This window comes from Caretta caretta, chromosome 10 (assembly GCF_965140235.1).
Source record: "Caretta caretta isolate rCarCar2 chromosome 10, rCarCar1.hap1, whole genome shotgun sequence".
Taxonomy (NCBI): Eukaryota; Metazoa; Chordata; order Testudines; family Cheloniidae; genus Caretta; species Caretta caretta.
Genome location: NC_134215.1, coordinates 42,014,094 through 42,027,613, shown reverse-complemented (window position 1 = coordinate 42,027,613; position 13,520 = coordinate 42,014,094). Strand labels below are relative to the sequence as shown.

General features: G+C 50.1%; 1 protein-coding gene across 1 annotated transcript in view; it reads right to left on the bottom strand.

Moving 5' to 3' along the window:
* The window catches only part of HCN4 (hyperpolarization activated cyclic nucleotide gated potassium channel 4), a 158,076-nt gene that overhangs the window by 55,469 nt on the left and 89,087 nt on the right, over positions 1–13,520 (bottom strand). The window contains exons 3-4 of the mRNA XM_048866144.2: positions 12,248–12,409; positions 267–485 (exon numbers count right to left, since the gene is read on the bottom strand). Of these exons, the coding sequence (XP_048722101.2) occupies positions 267–485; positions 12,248–12,409 (381 nt within the window). The remainder of the gene's footprint in view (positions 1–266; positions 486–12,247; positions 12,410–13,520) is intronic.

Below are 13,520 nucleotides of genomic sequence, written 5' to 3'. Positions count from 1 at the left end.
AAGATTGACATGGGCTTTGAAACCAAACCTGAAAGAGACAAAGTGGGTGAAAATTTTAACTGCCACTGAAGTTGATAACATCCCTTTAGAAAGAGAGTGGACACATTGGTTGGCCAGTCTTCCCACAGCCAGCCCCCTGTGGCTGTTATACTGATTTCTTCCCAGGGGCTAGTGGGGTTTTCTTTGAGTGAATGAAAAGACACCAACCATCCATAAACTGGTGTCACCTTAGCTGTAATCTAATTGTGGCAAAGCAGGGTCCTTACCTTCTCCTGGTATTGCCGCCTTGAGGAGTCCAGAGACTGGATGAGGGCTGTGGCGTGGCCGATGAACATGGCATAGCAAGTGGCACCAACGATCATGCTCAGCATAGTGAGCCACACATCTGACATGCCAACGGGAGCCTGCTGCCCATAGCCAATGCAGAGCATGTGACTCATCGCCTTGAACAGCGCATAGGAATACTGCTTCCCCCAGGAGTCATTCTAAAGAGACAGACACAGACAGACAGACAAGGCTTTAGCAGTGTTACAGGACACAAGAAGGAAGCCAGGGAGACATTCCCTGGGACAGACACTTTTAACACAGATGCCTAAGGTTAGGCTGCTAAGTCCATATTTAAGGTGCCTAAACCGGTGACTTAATTCCCCAAAGGCCACATACGACTCCCCTGAAAACAGCTGGGCACTCAGTATATTTGAAGAAATTAGATCTTTTATTTAGGTGCCTAACTCTGGGCACAGAAGTCTAAATTTAGGCACCAACATTTAAAAATCATGGCTAGGATTTACACAAATTGCATATACTGGCTCCAGCCAAACCTTCTGCAAAGGGAACCCAGAGAGACTAACATGCTGCTAGCCCAGGATGATCTTAGGCAGCGCCATCGATCACAGCACACAAAGGCTACAGAGTGATTCCCAGGGTGATTTGTGTGCTGTAGGAGGAACTGCAGCAAATCATTGCTCTGCCTAAAAACTGGGTTAAGCTGGGGAACAGCTGGGGTACCACAACTGACCTGCTCCAAGCTGATGCTTAGAACCCCTTGATGGGTTGTATTCTAACATCACTTGTACGTCTCTGATTTACTCTCCAGCTTAGTCGTGCCAGACCCCAACTGAACAGGCATGAAGGGGTGAAGGCAAGTTAGTATTTATAATGTCCAAGCAGCCCTTTCCCCAACAGCAGCGCAGGGACTTGTTTTCAGTGTAAAATAGTGCTACTCCCTAGGAGCAGCACAAGCCATGGGTGACCATATTGCAGGGATGCCCTAAGCTGTCACAGTGAAAGGCAAATCGATTCATTGCCTTCTTGGGACAGTCCTGGCTCTCCACTGAAATGAACAGTAGGAGCACACCAACTGCTACAGAAGTAGATAGGGCTGAATGCAGGCAAGTTTGAGGTTTTGTGAGCTACTCAGACTAGACTGAGTTCACACACCAAATACAGGTTTATTAACTACACTAGGGGTGCAGTGATAGCTCTACGGTCTTTCCCACAAAATCCTACCTGGTCATTACACTGTCATCACACACTGCTGCAACAACATATATGAACAATATCTTCACTGTGGTTACATGAGTGACAGTGAAGAACCCACAAATTCACCACTCATCTGTTCCTAGGAAGATGCTAACGATACAGATTGATCTGTGCCAATAACATGGGCCAGACCAGCTTGGGGAAGGTCTTTGTGGGGAGGGGTTGTTTGGTGGGTGAGTGTAGTATAACCAAGGAATAGTTCTATTAACCACCTAGAGAGACCCTGTCTACACTAGGGACACTCCCTAGGAGTTTCCCACCATTGGCTCAGCTCCACCATGTAGCAACATTAGGAAGCCTCATGCTAATGGGCTCTCAGAGGTTTTTGGACACTGCCCACCATGGAGAGATCTAACCACAATGGCGGGAACAGGCTGGTAATCATCTACAACAGGACTCCCAACATTACCAACTTCAATGGGAAGCTTGTCAGAAGCTCCATTAGCACAGATGGAGACAGAGCAGATAATTGCTGTTTCTGGGCAGCCAAGAACAGCTGGAACCTTTGGAGAGTGCTCATGGGCACTAAGCAAGTGGACAGAGACTCAGGATAGTCTGACCCAGGCTGTATTCAGTGGCCATACGTATAATGTCCTGATTAAAAATGGACAACACAACAAAAGCAGCGGCAAAAGGAACCCATTCAGAGCCGCATAAATATAGAGCTCTTCACCATGTCAAACTCTCTGGGCTGGTCTTGCTAACAAAGAAGGATCCAGTTCAACCCAGTGCATTGGAAAACATCTCTTGCCATTGAGACAACATGGTAATTGCAGATTCAGAGCCCTACTATGAAATGGGCCCCTCACTGTGCCAAGGGGAGCAGCGTTTGCACCTTGGAATGGGAGCACAGATTTCACTTGCAGACAGTGCTCCATGAGGTTCCTCCATATGCACCTCAAACTAGGTTTTGTTTTAATGAACGTGTTGTTCCCTTACCACTAGTTTCCAGTTATGGTATTTACCCACCTTCCCTTTCCCTGGGCCCACTTCATTCTAGCAATCACAGTCATCACTGTAAAATGCTCCTTCACTTACACAATGACACACACACACGCTCCAATCATTAGCTCTCTCTCCCCACCTGGCCTATTGTCTATGTACTGAAGGGCTAGAGGGAGCTCTGAGATTGTGGGCTGGACCAGCTGCCCTGGCCAGACCTCTGCCCATGACGGCAGGTCACCTGTGAGGTGGGCAGTGGATTGACAGCCCCAGTTATACCAGCTGCCACCATTGTGAGGGGGCAGAGGCAGCACAGCGGTCTCTCTCCCTCTCTGTGTAATGAACCTTCCCTGTTAAATGGATGTGGTTTGTGTTAATCAAATTGCATTAGAGACAGTAGGTCACTGCTCAGTGGGAGTGAGCAGAAGGCTGATGCTGGGCAGGAGAGCTGCAGCGTCACAGCCCATGGGAGAATTTGGATCCCTAGCAGTGGCTTGCAGGATCTTATTTTGGGAAGGCAGAGAAGGCCTGTGGAGAAGTTACAGAGACCAGGTATGTCCGTTCACTCGTGTGTGTGACTGGGACACACAGGTCCAGTGCAGAGTGGCCCAAGAAAGATGATCTGGGTCACATCACTGGGGAGCAGAAGCATAAGATGAGCATGGAGCAGCCAGCCTCAGAGCTCAGTGCACACCAGGAGAAGTGAAAAGGGCAGTTTAGCCACGGTCTGCACATAATCCTTTGTTGTGCCCAATTTAGGTTGGTGAGGCGGCATGATGGAAACCCAGCCACCCCACAGTGCAGTGGTTGCATTGATACCCTTCTGCCTTCATGCTTATCTGTGGCTGTCACTGCAATGACAGAGGCAAGAGAAGGGCACTACACACTGGGGAGACAATGTCGTGTTTCACCCCAGTTGGGCAGCGCTCAGGAAATGTCTCCATTGACCTTGTCATTCTGGCTTCTCTACAGCGTCTCTCAGCCTGAAGGATCCCACATGCTCTATCAGCGGTACATCTATGAGAATCACTTATCATTTCCATCATGGAAAGGCAGCTGCTTTTGGGGTTGAACGCAACAGCTGTTGAACACTGCAGTGCAACTTGTTTAAACTTGCAGTGCTACAGTTTAAAACAGGAAGTGAAGGAGGCTAACAGAGGGAGTTTGCCTGGGATCTGTCCAAGAGGAGGTACGCCAAGTGCTGCATTAGGGGGGCTGTGTTGGTGAGTATATGAGTGTCTGTTGCAGGGACAGTTTGTCAGTTTGATCGTGCGCTTGATTGTTTGTTTGAAAAGTGTGAATTGGGAGTGCTTTGTTCCAGGTGAGCCTTGAGTGGGTCTGACTTTTATAAAAAGCCAGTCAGATGCAAACCAGCTGCGCAGCGAACAGCAGAGAGGCTAACAGAGGGAGTTTGCCTGCGGAGAGCCTTTCATCTTGCAGGCTTCTCTGAGTAGTTACTACAACAGCTGAGGAAGCTTTTAGAAGGAAGGTAATATGGATGGTGAGCGTTCAGCGGTTGTGACCTGCACAGGATGTGCCAGGTTTGTCTTTCTTCCACAGGACAGAAACGACTTTGTCTGTACAAAGTGCAAGCTGGTCTCCATATTGGAAGAGAACGTTCAAGGTCTGGAGCAACAGGTATCGACCCTGTGTTGCATAAGAGAAACTGAAGATTTCCTGGACAAATGTCAGGATATGCTTCTACGGGCACAACGTTCTGAAGAATCAGAGCAGGCTGCGCAGCGGGGACAGAAGGATGGTGAAGAAATTTGGCAGCATGTGACCTCCAGAAGAAGAAAGGGGAGCGCCCATGTACGAGCAATGCAGATACAGGTAAGCAACCGTTTTCATGTTCTCTCCACAGGTACTAATGCAGAGAGTGGACTAGATGATACATATGAGGGAAGGGAGCAGAAGGAGACTCCGCTGATTGGAAGGCATGAAATGCACTGTCCTAGGGATGGAGGTTCCACGACCACCGCTCCCAAGACAAGGAGGTGGGTGGTGGTGGTCAGGGACTCCCTCCTCAGGGGGACTGAGTCATCTATCTGCCGCCCTGACCAGGAAAACTAAGAAATCTGCTGCTTACCAGGAGCTAGGATTCATGACATGACGGAGAGACTACTGAGACTCATCAAGCCCTCAGATCGCTACCCCTTCCTACTTCTCCATGTGTGCACCAATGATACTGCCAAGAATGACCTTGAGTGGATCACTGCAAACTACATGGCTCTGGGAAGAAGGACAAAGGAGTTTGAGGCACACGTGGTGTTCTCGTCCATCCTCCCTGTGGAAGGAAAAGGCCCGGGTAGAGACCATCGAATCTTGGAAGTCAACAAATGGTTACGCAGGTGGTGTTGGAGAGAAGGCTTTGGATTCTTTGACCATGGGATGGTGTTCCAAGAAGGAGAAGTGCTAGGCAGAGAAGGCCTCCACCTAATGAAGAGAGAAAAGAGCATCTTCTCAAGCAGGCTTGCTAACCTAGTGAGGAGGGCTTTAAACTAGGTTCACCGGGGGAAGGAGACCAAAGCCCTGAGGTAAGTGGGACAGTGGGATACCAGGAGGAAGCATGAGCAGGAGAGCATAAGAGGGGAGGGCTCCTGCCTCATACTGAGAAAGCGGGATGTTCAGTGAGTTATCTTACATTCCTACACACAAATGCAAGAAGCCTGGGAAACAAGCAGGGAGAATTGGAAGTCCTGGCATAGTCAAGGAATTATGGTGTGATTGGAATAACAGACACTTCGTGGGATAACTCACATGACTGGAGTACTGTCATGGATGGATATAAGCTGTTCAGGATGGATATAAGCTCAGGAAGGACAGGCAGGGCAGAAAAGGTGGGGGAGTTGCACTGTATGTAAGAGAGCAATATGACTGCTCAGAGCTCCAGTGTGAAACGGCAGAAACCTGAGAGTCTCTGGATTAAGTTTAGAATTGTGAGCAACAAGGGTGATGTTGTGGTGGGAGTCTGCTATAGACCACCAGAGCAGGGGGATGAGGTGGACGAGGCCGTCTTCCGGCAACTAACGGAAATTACTATATCGCAGGCCCTGGTTCTCATGGGAGACTTCAATCACCCTGATATCTGCTGGGAGAGCAATACAGCGGTGCACAGACAATCCAGGAAGTTTTTGGAGAGTGTAGGGGACAATTTCCTGGTGCAAGTGCTGGAGGAACCAACTATGGGCAGAGCTCTTCTTGACCTGCTGCTCATAAACCGGGAAGAATTAGTAGGGGAAGCAAAAGTGGATGGGAACCTGGGAGGCAGTGACCATGAGATGGTCGAGTTCAGGATCCTGACACAGGGAAGAAAGGAGAGCAGCAGAATATGGACCCTGGACTTCAGAAAAGCAGGCTTTGACTCCCTCAGGGAATGGATCGGCAGGATTCCCTGGGAGAATAACATGATGGGGAAAGGAGTCCAGGAGAGCTGGCTGTATTTTAAAGAATCCTTATTGAGGTACAGGGACAAACCATCCCGAAGTGTAGAAAGAATAATAAATATGGCAGGAGACCAGCTTGGCTTAACAGTGAAATCCTTGCTGATCTTAAACACAAAAAAGAAGCTTACAAGAAGTGAAAGACTGGAAAAATGACCAGGGAAGAGTATAAAAATATTGCTCGGGCATGCAGGAGTGAAATCAGGAAGGCCAAATCACACCTGGAGTTGCAGCTAGCAAAGGATGTTAAGAGTAACAAGAAGGGTTTCTTCAGGTACGTTGGCAACAAGAAGAAAGTCAAGGAAAGTGTGGGCTCCTTACTGAATGAGGGAGGCAACCTAATGACAGAGGATGTGGAAAAAGCTAATGTACTCAATGTTTTTTTTGCCTCTGTCTTCACAAACAAGGTCAGCTTACAGACTACTGCCCTAGGCAGCACAGCATGGGGAGGAGGTGACCAGTCCTCTGCAGAGAAAGAAGTGGTTCAGGACTATTTAGAAAAGCTGGACGAGCACAAGTCCATGGGGCCGAATGCGCTGCATCCGAGAGTGCTAAAGGAATTGACGGCTGTGATTGCAGAGCCATTGGCCATTATCTTTGAAAACTCATGGCGAACGGGGGAAGTCCCGGATGACTGGAAAAAGGCTAATGTAGTGCCAATCTTTAAAAAAGGGAAGAAGGAGGATCCTGGGAACTACAGGCCAGTCAGCCTCACTTCAGTCCCCGGAAAAATCATGGAGCAGGTCCTCAAAGAATCAATCCTGAAGCACTTACATGAGAGGAAAGTGATCAGGAACAGTCAGCATGGATTCACCAAGGGAAGGTCATGCCTGACTAATCTAATCGCTTTCTATGATGAGATTACTGGTTCTGTGGATGAAGGGAAAGCAGTGGATGTATTGTTTCTTGACTTTAGCAAAGCTTTTGACACGGTCTCCCACAGTATTCTTGTCAGCAAGTTAAAGAAGTATGGGCTGGATGAATGCACTATAAGGTGGGTAGAAAGTTGGCTAGATTGTCGGGCTCAACGGGTAGTGATCAATGGCTCCATGTCTAGTTGGCAGCCGGTGTCAAGTGGAGTGCCCCAGGGGTCGGTCCTGGGGCCGGTTTTGTTCAATATCTTCATAAATGATCTGGAGGATGGTGTGGATTGCACTCTCAGCAAATTTGCAGATGATACTAAACTGGGAGGAGAGGTAGATACGCTGGAGGGTAGGGATAGGATACAGAGGGACCTAGACAAATTAGAGGATTGGGCCAAAAGAAATCTGATGAGGTTCAACAAGGACAAGTGCAGAGTCCTGCACTTAGGACGGAAGAATCCCATGCACCGCTCCAGACTAGGGACCAAATGGCTAGGCAGCAGTTCTGCAGGAAAGGACCTAGGGGTTACAGTGGACGAGAAGCTGGATATGAGTCAACAGTGTGCCTTTGTTGCCAAAAAGGCTAAGAGCATTTTGGTCTGTATAAGTAGGAGCATTGCCAGCAGATCAAGGGACATGATCATTTCCCTCTATTCGACATTGGTGAGGCCTCATCTGGAGTACTTTTGTGTCCAGTTTTGGGCCCACACTACAAGAAGGATATGGAAAAACTGGAAAACGTCCAGCGCAGGGCAACAAAAATTATTAGGGGGTTGGAGCACATGACTTATGAGGAGAGGCTGAGGGAACTGGGATTGTTTAGTCTGCAGAAGAGAAGAATGAGGGGGGATTTGATAGCTGCTTTCAACTACCTGAAAGGCGGTTCCAAAGAGGATGGATCTAGACTGTTCTCAATGGTAGCAGATGACAGAACAAGGAGTAATGGTCTCAAGTTGCAGTGGGGGAGGTTTAGGTTGGATATTAGGAAAACCTTTTTCACTAGGAGGGTGGTGAAGCACTGGAATGCGTTACCTAGGGAGGTGGTAGAATCTCCTTCCTTAGAGGTATTTAAGGTCAGGCTTGACAAAGCCCTGGTTGGGATGATTTAGTTGGGGATTGGTCCTGCTTTGAGCAGGGGGTTGGACTAGATGACCTCCTGAGGTCCCTTCCAACCCTGATATTCTATGACGCTCTATCAAGCTGAAACTGAAGTGAGAATTTTGGAGGACAGATTTCTATCAGCCCCGTTGTAATTTCCTGAAGGGCTAAAATACCCAGGCTAACACGCTCTCTCACCAGAAGATCTGCTGGTGGTGTTGGGCCCTTCTGGTGAGGTGCTGAGCAAACTCAGTTCTCATCGAGCTCTGCAGGAGTTGACAGTGAAAGGAGGAACTCAATGCTACATAAAAACTGGGTCTCTAATGGCCACAGGTGGTCAGGGTCTGAGATCTAGAGGAATGAGATACAGGATTGGGAGCTGAGAACTGGGAGCAGCTCTGCCAATGACTTGTTGTTGGGCCTTGGACAAACAACTTCACCTCTCCGGCTGCACCGTCCTGACCAGCCACCCTCTGGCTCAAGTCACCCTGGGTCCCCCCTGGCCATAGCCAGCCGGCTGACCCCCAACTCCAGGCTACCAGCCCAAGCTAAGCCCCCACCAGCTTTGGGGGATACAGGGAGTCAGGGTGGGGCCTCAAGCACTTTGGAGAAGGCAGCATGGGAACTGATGCAGTGGCTTATGGGACATTTCTTGCAGAGCAGCCAGTTGTGAGAGACTGAGCCAATCTACTATAGCAGAAGTTAGGAATGAGACACCTGGACAGCAGCCCACAGCTAGCAAATCCTTGGGGCTCACACAGGGATAGAGCTGAGTCATATGGTCATCCCAAACTTGTCCCACTTCAACTTCACAGCACCAGGGGGCTGATTTTCCTCACCCAGGGCACATTTCCCATATGTTAGGCCTAGAGCTGAAGAAAGGCAACACGACAGGAGCATCAGCAATCGTTGCCAGAATCAAGGAGTTTTCACAAGGCTGTTTGTATCAAAGGTGATGTGTGTTTCATTTTTCACCTAACCCTCAACCCGCTTAGCTTTTCCTTCACCCTCCACAGCTCCTGCCATCTTCTGAGCCTGCAAATAGTCCTTTCCTTCTGTCACACTGATCTCTTGAAAATATTAATAGGCTGTGATCATTCCCTGCCCTCGCCTAATCTCCTTTTAAGATGATAATTTTAGCTCCATTCCTCCCTCCTCACAGGTCTCGTGCTCCAATCCTTTGCTCATCTTTGTAGTGGGTGAGACAAGTGAGAGGCAGTGTGTCCTAGTGGATAGAGCACTGGACAGGGACTCGGGAGACTGGGGTTACTTTCTTGGCTCCACCACTGGCCTAGTGGGTCACTCTGGGTAAGTCACGTCACCTCCCTGTGCCACAATTTCCCCACTAAAAAAAAAAAGGTGGGGTAAGAATATCCTTTGCAAAGTCCTTTGAGAGCGACTGTGGTGACCAAACTGCTGCATGCCCCAGGGGTAGTTTGTACATCCTTAGCTGTACTGAACCCCAGGATAGCACTGGGAGCCCAGATTTATCACATGGGGGTCTCAGACTCACTGGTTTACCCCCCAAGTCTGTCTATCTAAGGTACTTATCTGGCCCCCATTGCCATAGTCTCTGAGAACCTCAGAATTTTTAATGACTTTCTCATCTCAACATGCCAGGCTGGCAGGGCTATCACCTCCATTGCACAGATGGGGAACGGAGGCACAGAGAGACTAAGTGACTTGCCAAGGCCACACAGAGTCTGTGGCAAAGTGGGGACTTGAACCTTGGTCTCCCAAATTGCAAGCTAGTGCCCTGACCCCTGGGCTATCCAGCCTCTCCATCCCTCCCTAACCATACTGTTTATTGCCTTTTCCTAGGTGTAGGGCTTGGCATGTGTCAGTCTGGACTGTCCCCTCCTTGCCTGCAGTGCCACTTGCTCCAGCTCCTCCAGATGACATTTGGTTTTGGCTGAATTTGTACTGAACTTGGGCACGCCAGGCTGTGCATGGGAGTCTGGCTGTTCAAGAGTGCAGCGATGGGGTGCAAAGCTCTGGGAGTCTGGCTCAGGAGAGAAGCTGTCTGAAAGTCCTTCCAGGTTGCTCAGCATGTTTGCAGCTTCCACCCAGCTCCTAGTGGACAGGTATCCACGTCACAAAACCCACCGCAGAACTGGCACTAATTGACTGGGGTCAGCACTGACCAGGCAGAGAGACTCTGCTCCCCTTTCAGCTGCTGCTGCTCAGGCTAGTACCTCCCTGGGAGGGTTGAGGCACATCAGCAGAAAATCAGAGGCAGCATGATCTAGTGGCCAGGGCACTGGACTGGGAGCCAGGATGCCTGGGTTCTATTTTTGGCTCTACCACTGTCCTGCTGGGTGACCGTAGGCATGTCACTTCCCCTTGCTGTGCATTCTGGTCTGTCTAGACCGTAGGCTCTTCCGTCCAGGGCTGTCTCTCACTCTGTCTCTGTCCAATACCCAGCACAACAGGGCCCTCATCTCTAGTCCACAATAGAAATAGAAAGGGGACAACCTGGGGGAAGATCGTGCTGTACCTGTCCTGCAGATCAATAGAGTAGTCAGTCTGGCATCATTCACCAGCGGGGAGAAATAAACAAACCAACCTCCCCACAGGTGGCTTTCTGTGGCTTCTAACTCAGCCTGAGATGCGCCACCCACCCTGGCCCCTCACAGCTCTGAAAGGAGCAGGCATGAGATGTTGGTTACACTTTTTTAATTTCAAGTTTCTTTCTGCTTCAGTGACTGATTTTGAAGAAAAAAGTGGCTGGGGGATCCGGAGCTGCAATAAGAGCTGCAATAAGAGGAAACTTTTTAAGGTTTGTCAGTTTTGCTGCTTAATCATCTGGATGTTGTCCCTTTGAATAAGGGATCCTGAATTTTTTGGGAAATATTGAAAGGCACCATAAGCTCATCAGGCACTTACCATATGTTCCATGCCTCATCATAAACACTGCAGCCACCAGCAGAGCCCTGCCTATTGCTCCTGCTATGGGAGTTGCAATACTGACTGGCACAGTTTATTTTCAGGGTGCTTTATAGTCTGTACAACACCCCCACAAGACAGGGAGGTGAGCAGTGCGATCGCACCATCTTATACACAGAGAAACTGAGGCAAGGGAGGCTGAGTTACTTGCTCAAGGCCACAGCAGGGATTGGTGTCAGGAATTAGGAGCCTGTGGTTCAAACCCAGGCCTGCCCTTATGGGGAGGCACTGGGCACGCTGCTGCCCCAGCTCAGCCCCACAGATGGCACAAGAGCCTGCTCCCAGCATGGAGCAGGGTTTGTGCAATTTTTTTGAACCCTCCTTCTTGCTGTCTCCTGCCAGCAGGAGTAGCTGGGCTCCTGCCTTCTCCAGTGTGCATCCAGAGCAGGCTCTACTTAGGTTCTGCCCCTGCTGCTTTCCAGGCCTGTCAGCCCTGCCTGTTTCATCACAGAGGGCTCTGCAAGGCACATTCCACCTCCAGCCAGCTCCCTCCACCTCCAGGTGATTGCTAGAGAGAGAAGGAAGATACTAGAGTGGGGGAGGCAATGGAGGGCTGCTGGATAGCTGTGGGGTGCTTAGGGTTGCCAACTGTTTAATCGCACAAACCCAAACACCCTTGCCCCACCCCTTCTCCACCCCTTCCCTGAGGCCCCACCCCACTCACTCTATCCCCCCTCCCTCTGTTGCTCGCTCTCCCCCACCCTCATTCACTTTCACTGGGCTGGGGCAGGGGGTTAGGATGTGAGAGGGGGTGCGGGCTCTGGGTTGGGGCTGAGGAGTTTGGACCGTGGGAGGGGATTCCAGGTTGTGCTTGGGCAGGGGATTGAGGTGCAGGAGGGAGTGAGGGTTGCGGACTCCAGCCGGGCAGCACTTACCTCAGACAGCAGCATGTCCCTGAGGCTCCTAGACTCAGGGGCGGCCAGGTGGCTCTGCCCCTGCTTGCAGGCACCATCCCCACAGCTCCCATTGGCTATGATTCCCAGCCAATGGGAGCTGTGGAGTTGGTGCTCGGGACAAGGGTAGCACACAGAGACCCCCTGGCCATCCCTGCACCTAGAAGCTGCAGGGACATGCTGGCCACTTCCGGGAGCTGTGCGGAGCCAGGGAAGGCAGGGAGCCTGCCTTAGCCCTGCTGTACCGCCGACTGGACTTCTGGCCTATTAAAATCTCCCTGACTACTTTCAATTGCGACCAGAAGATTGAGGCTGATTCTGGGAGAGTCCTGGCTAATCCGGGAGGGTTGGCAATCCTAGGGGATGCTGTATTGCTGAGGGGGGAAGCGTTGTGGAATAGGGAGCTGTGTGTTGCGGGGATGCTGGAGGGATGCTTGTGTGATGGGGGGCTGGAGGGAAATTGCTTCATTATTGCAGGCTTGTGGAGGGCTCTGGGGTGTCAGAAAGAGCAGGCACTTACCACCATGCGGTTGAGGGACACCCAGCAATCTTCAGGGAAGTCCTGCAGCATGGGCACCAGGAACTGAAGGCAGCCATCCCAGTGACACAGCAGGAGCATCATTCCAATCAGGTTCACAATCCGCACCACCGCACTCGCCAGGTCATAGGTCATGTGGAATATCTGCAGGGGCCAGGAGGGAGATGATTCACACCCAGCGCCTCAGCCAACGAACACAACCAACAGACAGAGAGCTCCAGGCCAGGGAAACACAACCAAACAAAAGCAGTCCAAGACAAGGTTGGGTCAATTCTCCACAGGCAGATCAGTGGTTAAATACAAAATATTAGAGCAAGTCAGAAAACAGGTTAAAAAAATCACCAAATATGCCCACCCCCTCCCATTCTTCATCCAAATTTCACTTCGATTTAAAATTTTCAGTCTGCTTTATAAAATAAATCACATAGCTGCTCTTCAGCATTTCACTTGTGCCTTACTTCTCTCCAGGGAGCGATCCTCCTTTGATATCCCCAGTTTTGAAAATAGATTATAAGCCCCCCAGGGCAGGGTCTCTTTCTGTGTTTGTACATTGGATGCATGTGCCAGCATTCTTTCACACAGTGCACAGCAGCCTTAAACCAGCTAGAGCTCTACAGTGAAAAATTCAGCAGAACTGGTCTCCTATCCAGCTGTCCCCTCTGTCCGTGGCCTTACATGGAGGAGGGCAGGCTGGTGGAGAGGAGGGGGCACAGAAGATTTGGGCTACACAGAGTTGGGCTACCATCTTCTGCTGGTATGCAGAGTCTTACTCTTAACAGGGCCATTTAGAACCAGAGGGCTCAGCAGCCCTGAATCAGGCAGTTGCATTTGGTTCTCTGCAGTCCCTAATTCTCCATTACAAGGAGGGGCAACGTATTTCCCCCCATCGTACTAATCATAAGCAGAATATATTCAGAAGCCCACGTATCATGTGATCAAGGCAGGGTGCAGACAGACATATGCCCCTGTCAGGGTTCCCTCTCCACTCTGAGGTACAGATGTGAGGACCCGCATGAACGACCCCCTAAGTTTATTTCTACCAGCTTAGGTTAAAAATTCCCCAAGGCACAAATCCCTTTTGTCCTTGGACGGTATGCTGCCACCACCAAGTGATTTAAACAAACATTCAGGGAGGGCCACTTGGAGCCCTGTCCCCCCCCAAAATATCCCCCCAAGCCCTTACACCTCCTTTTCTGGGGAGGCTTCAGAATAATATCCTAACCAATTGGTTACAAAGTTAGCACAGATCAACCCC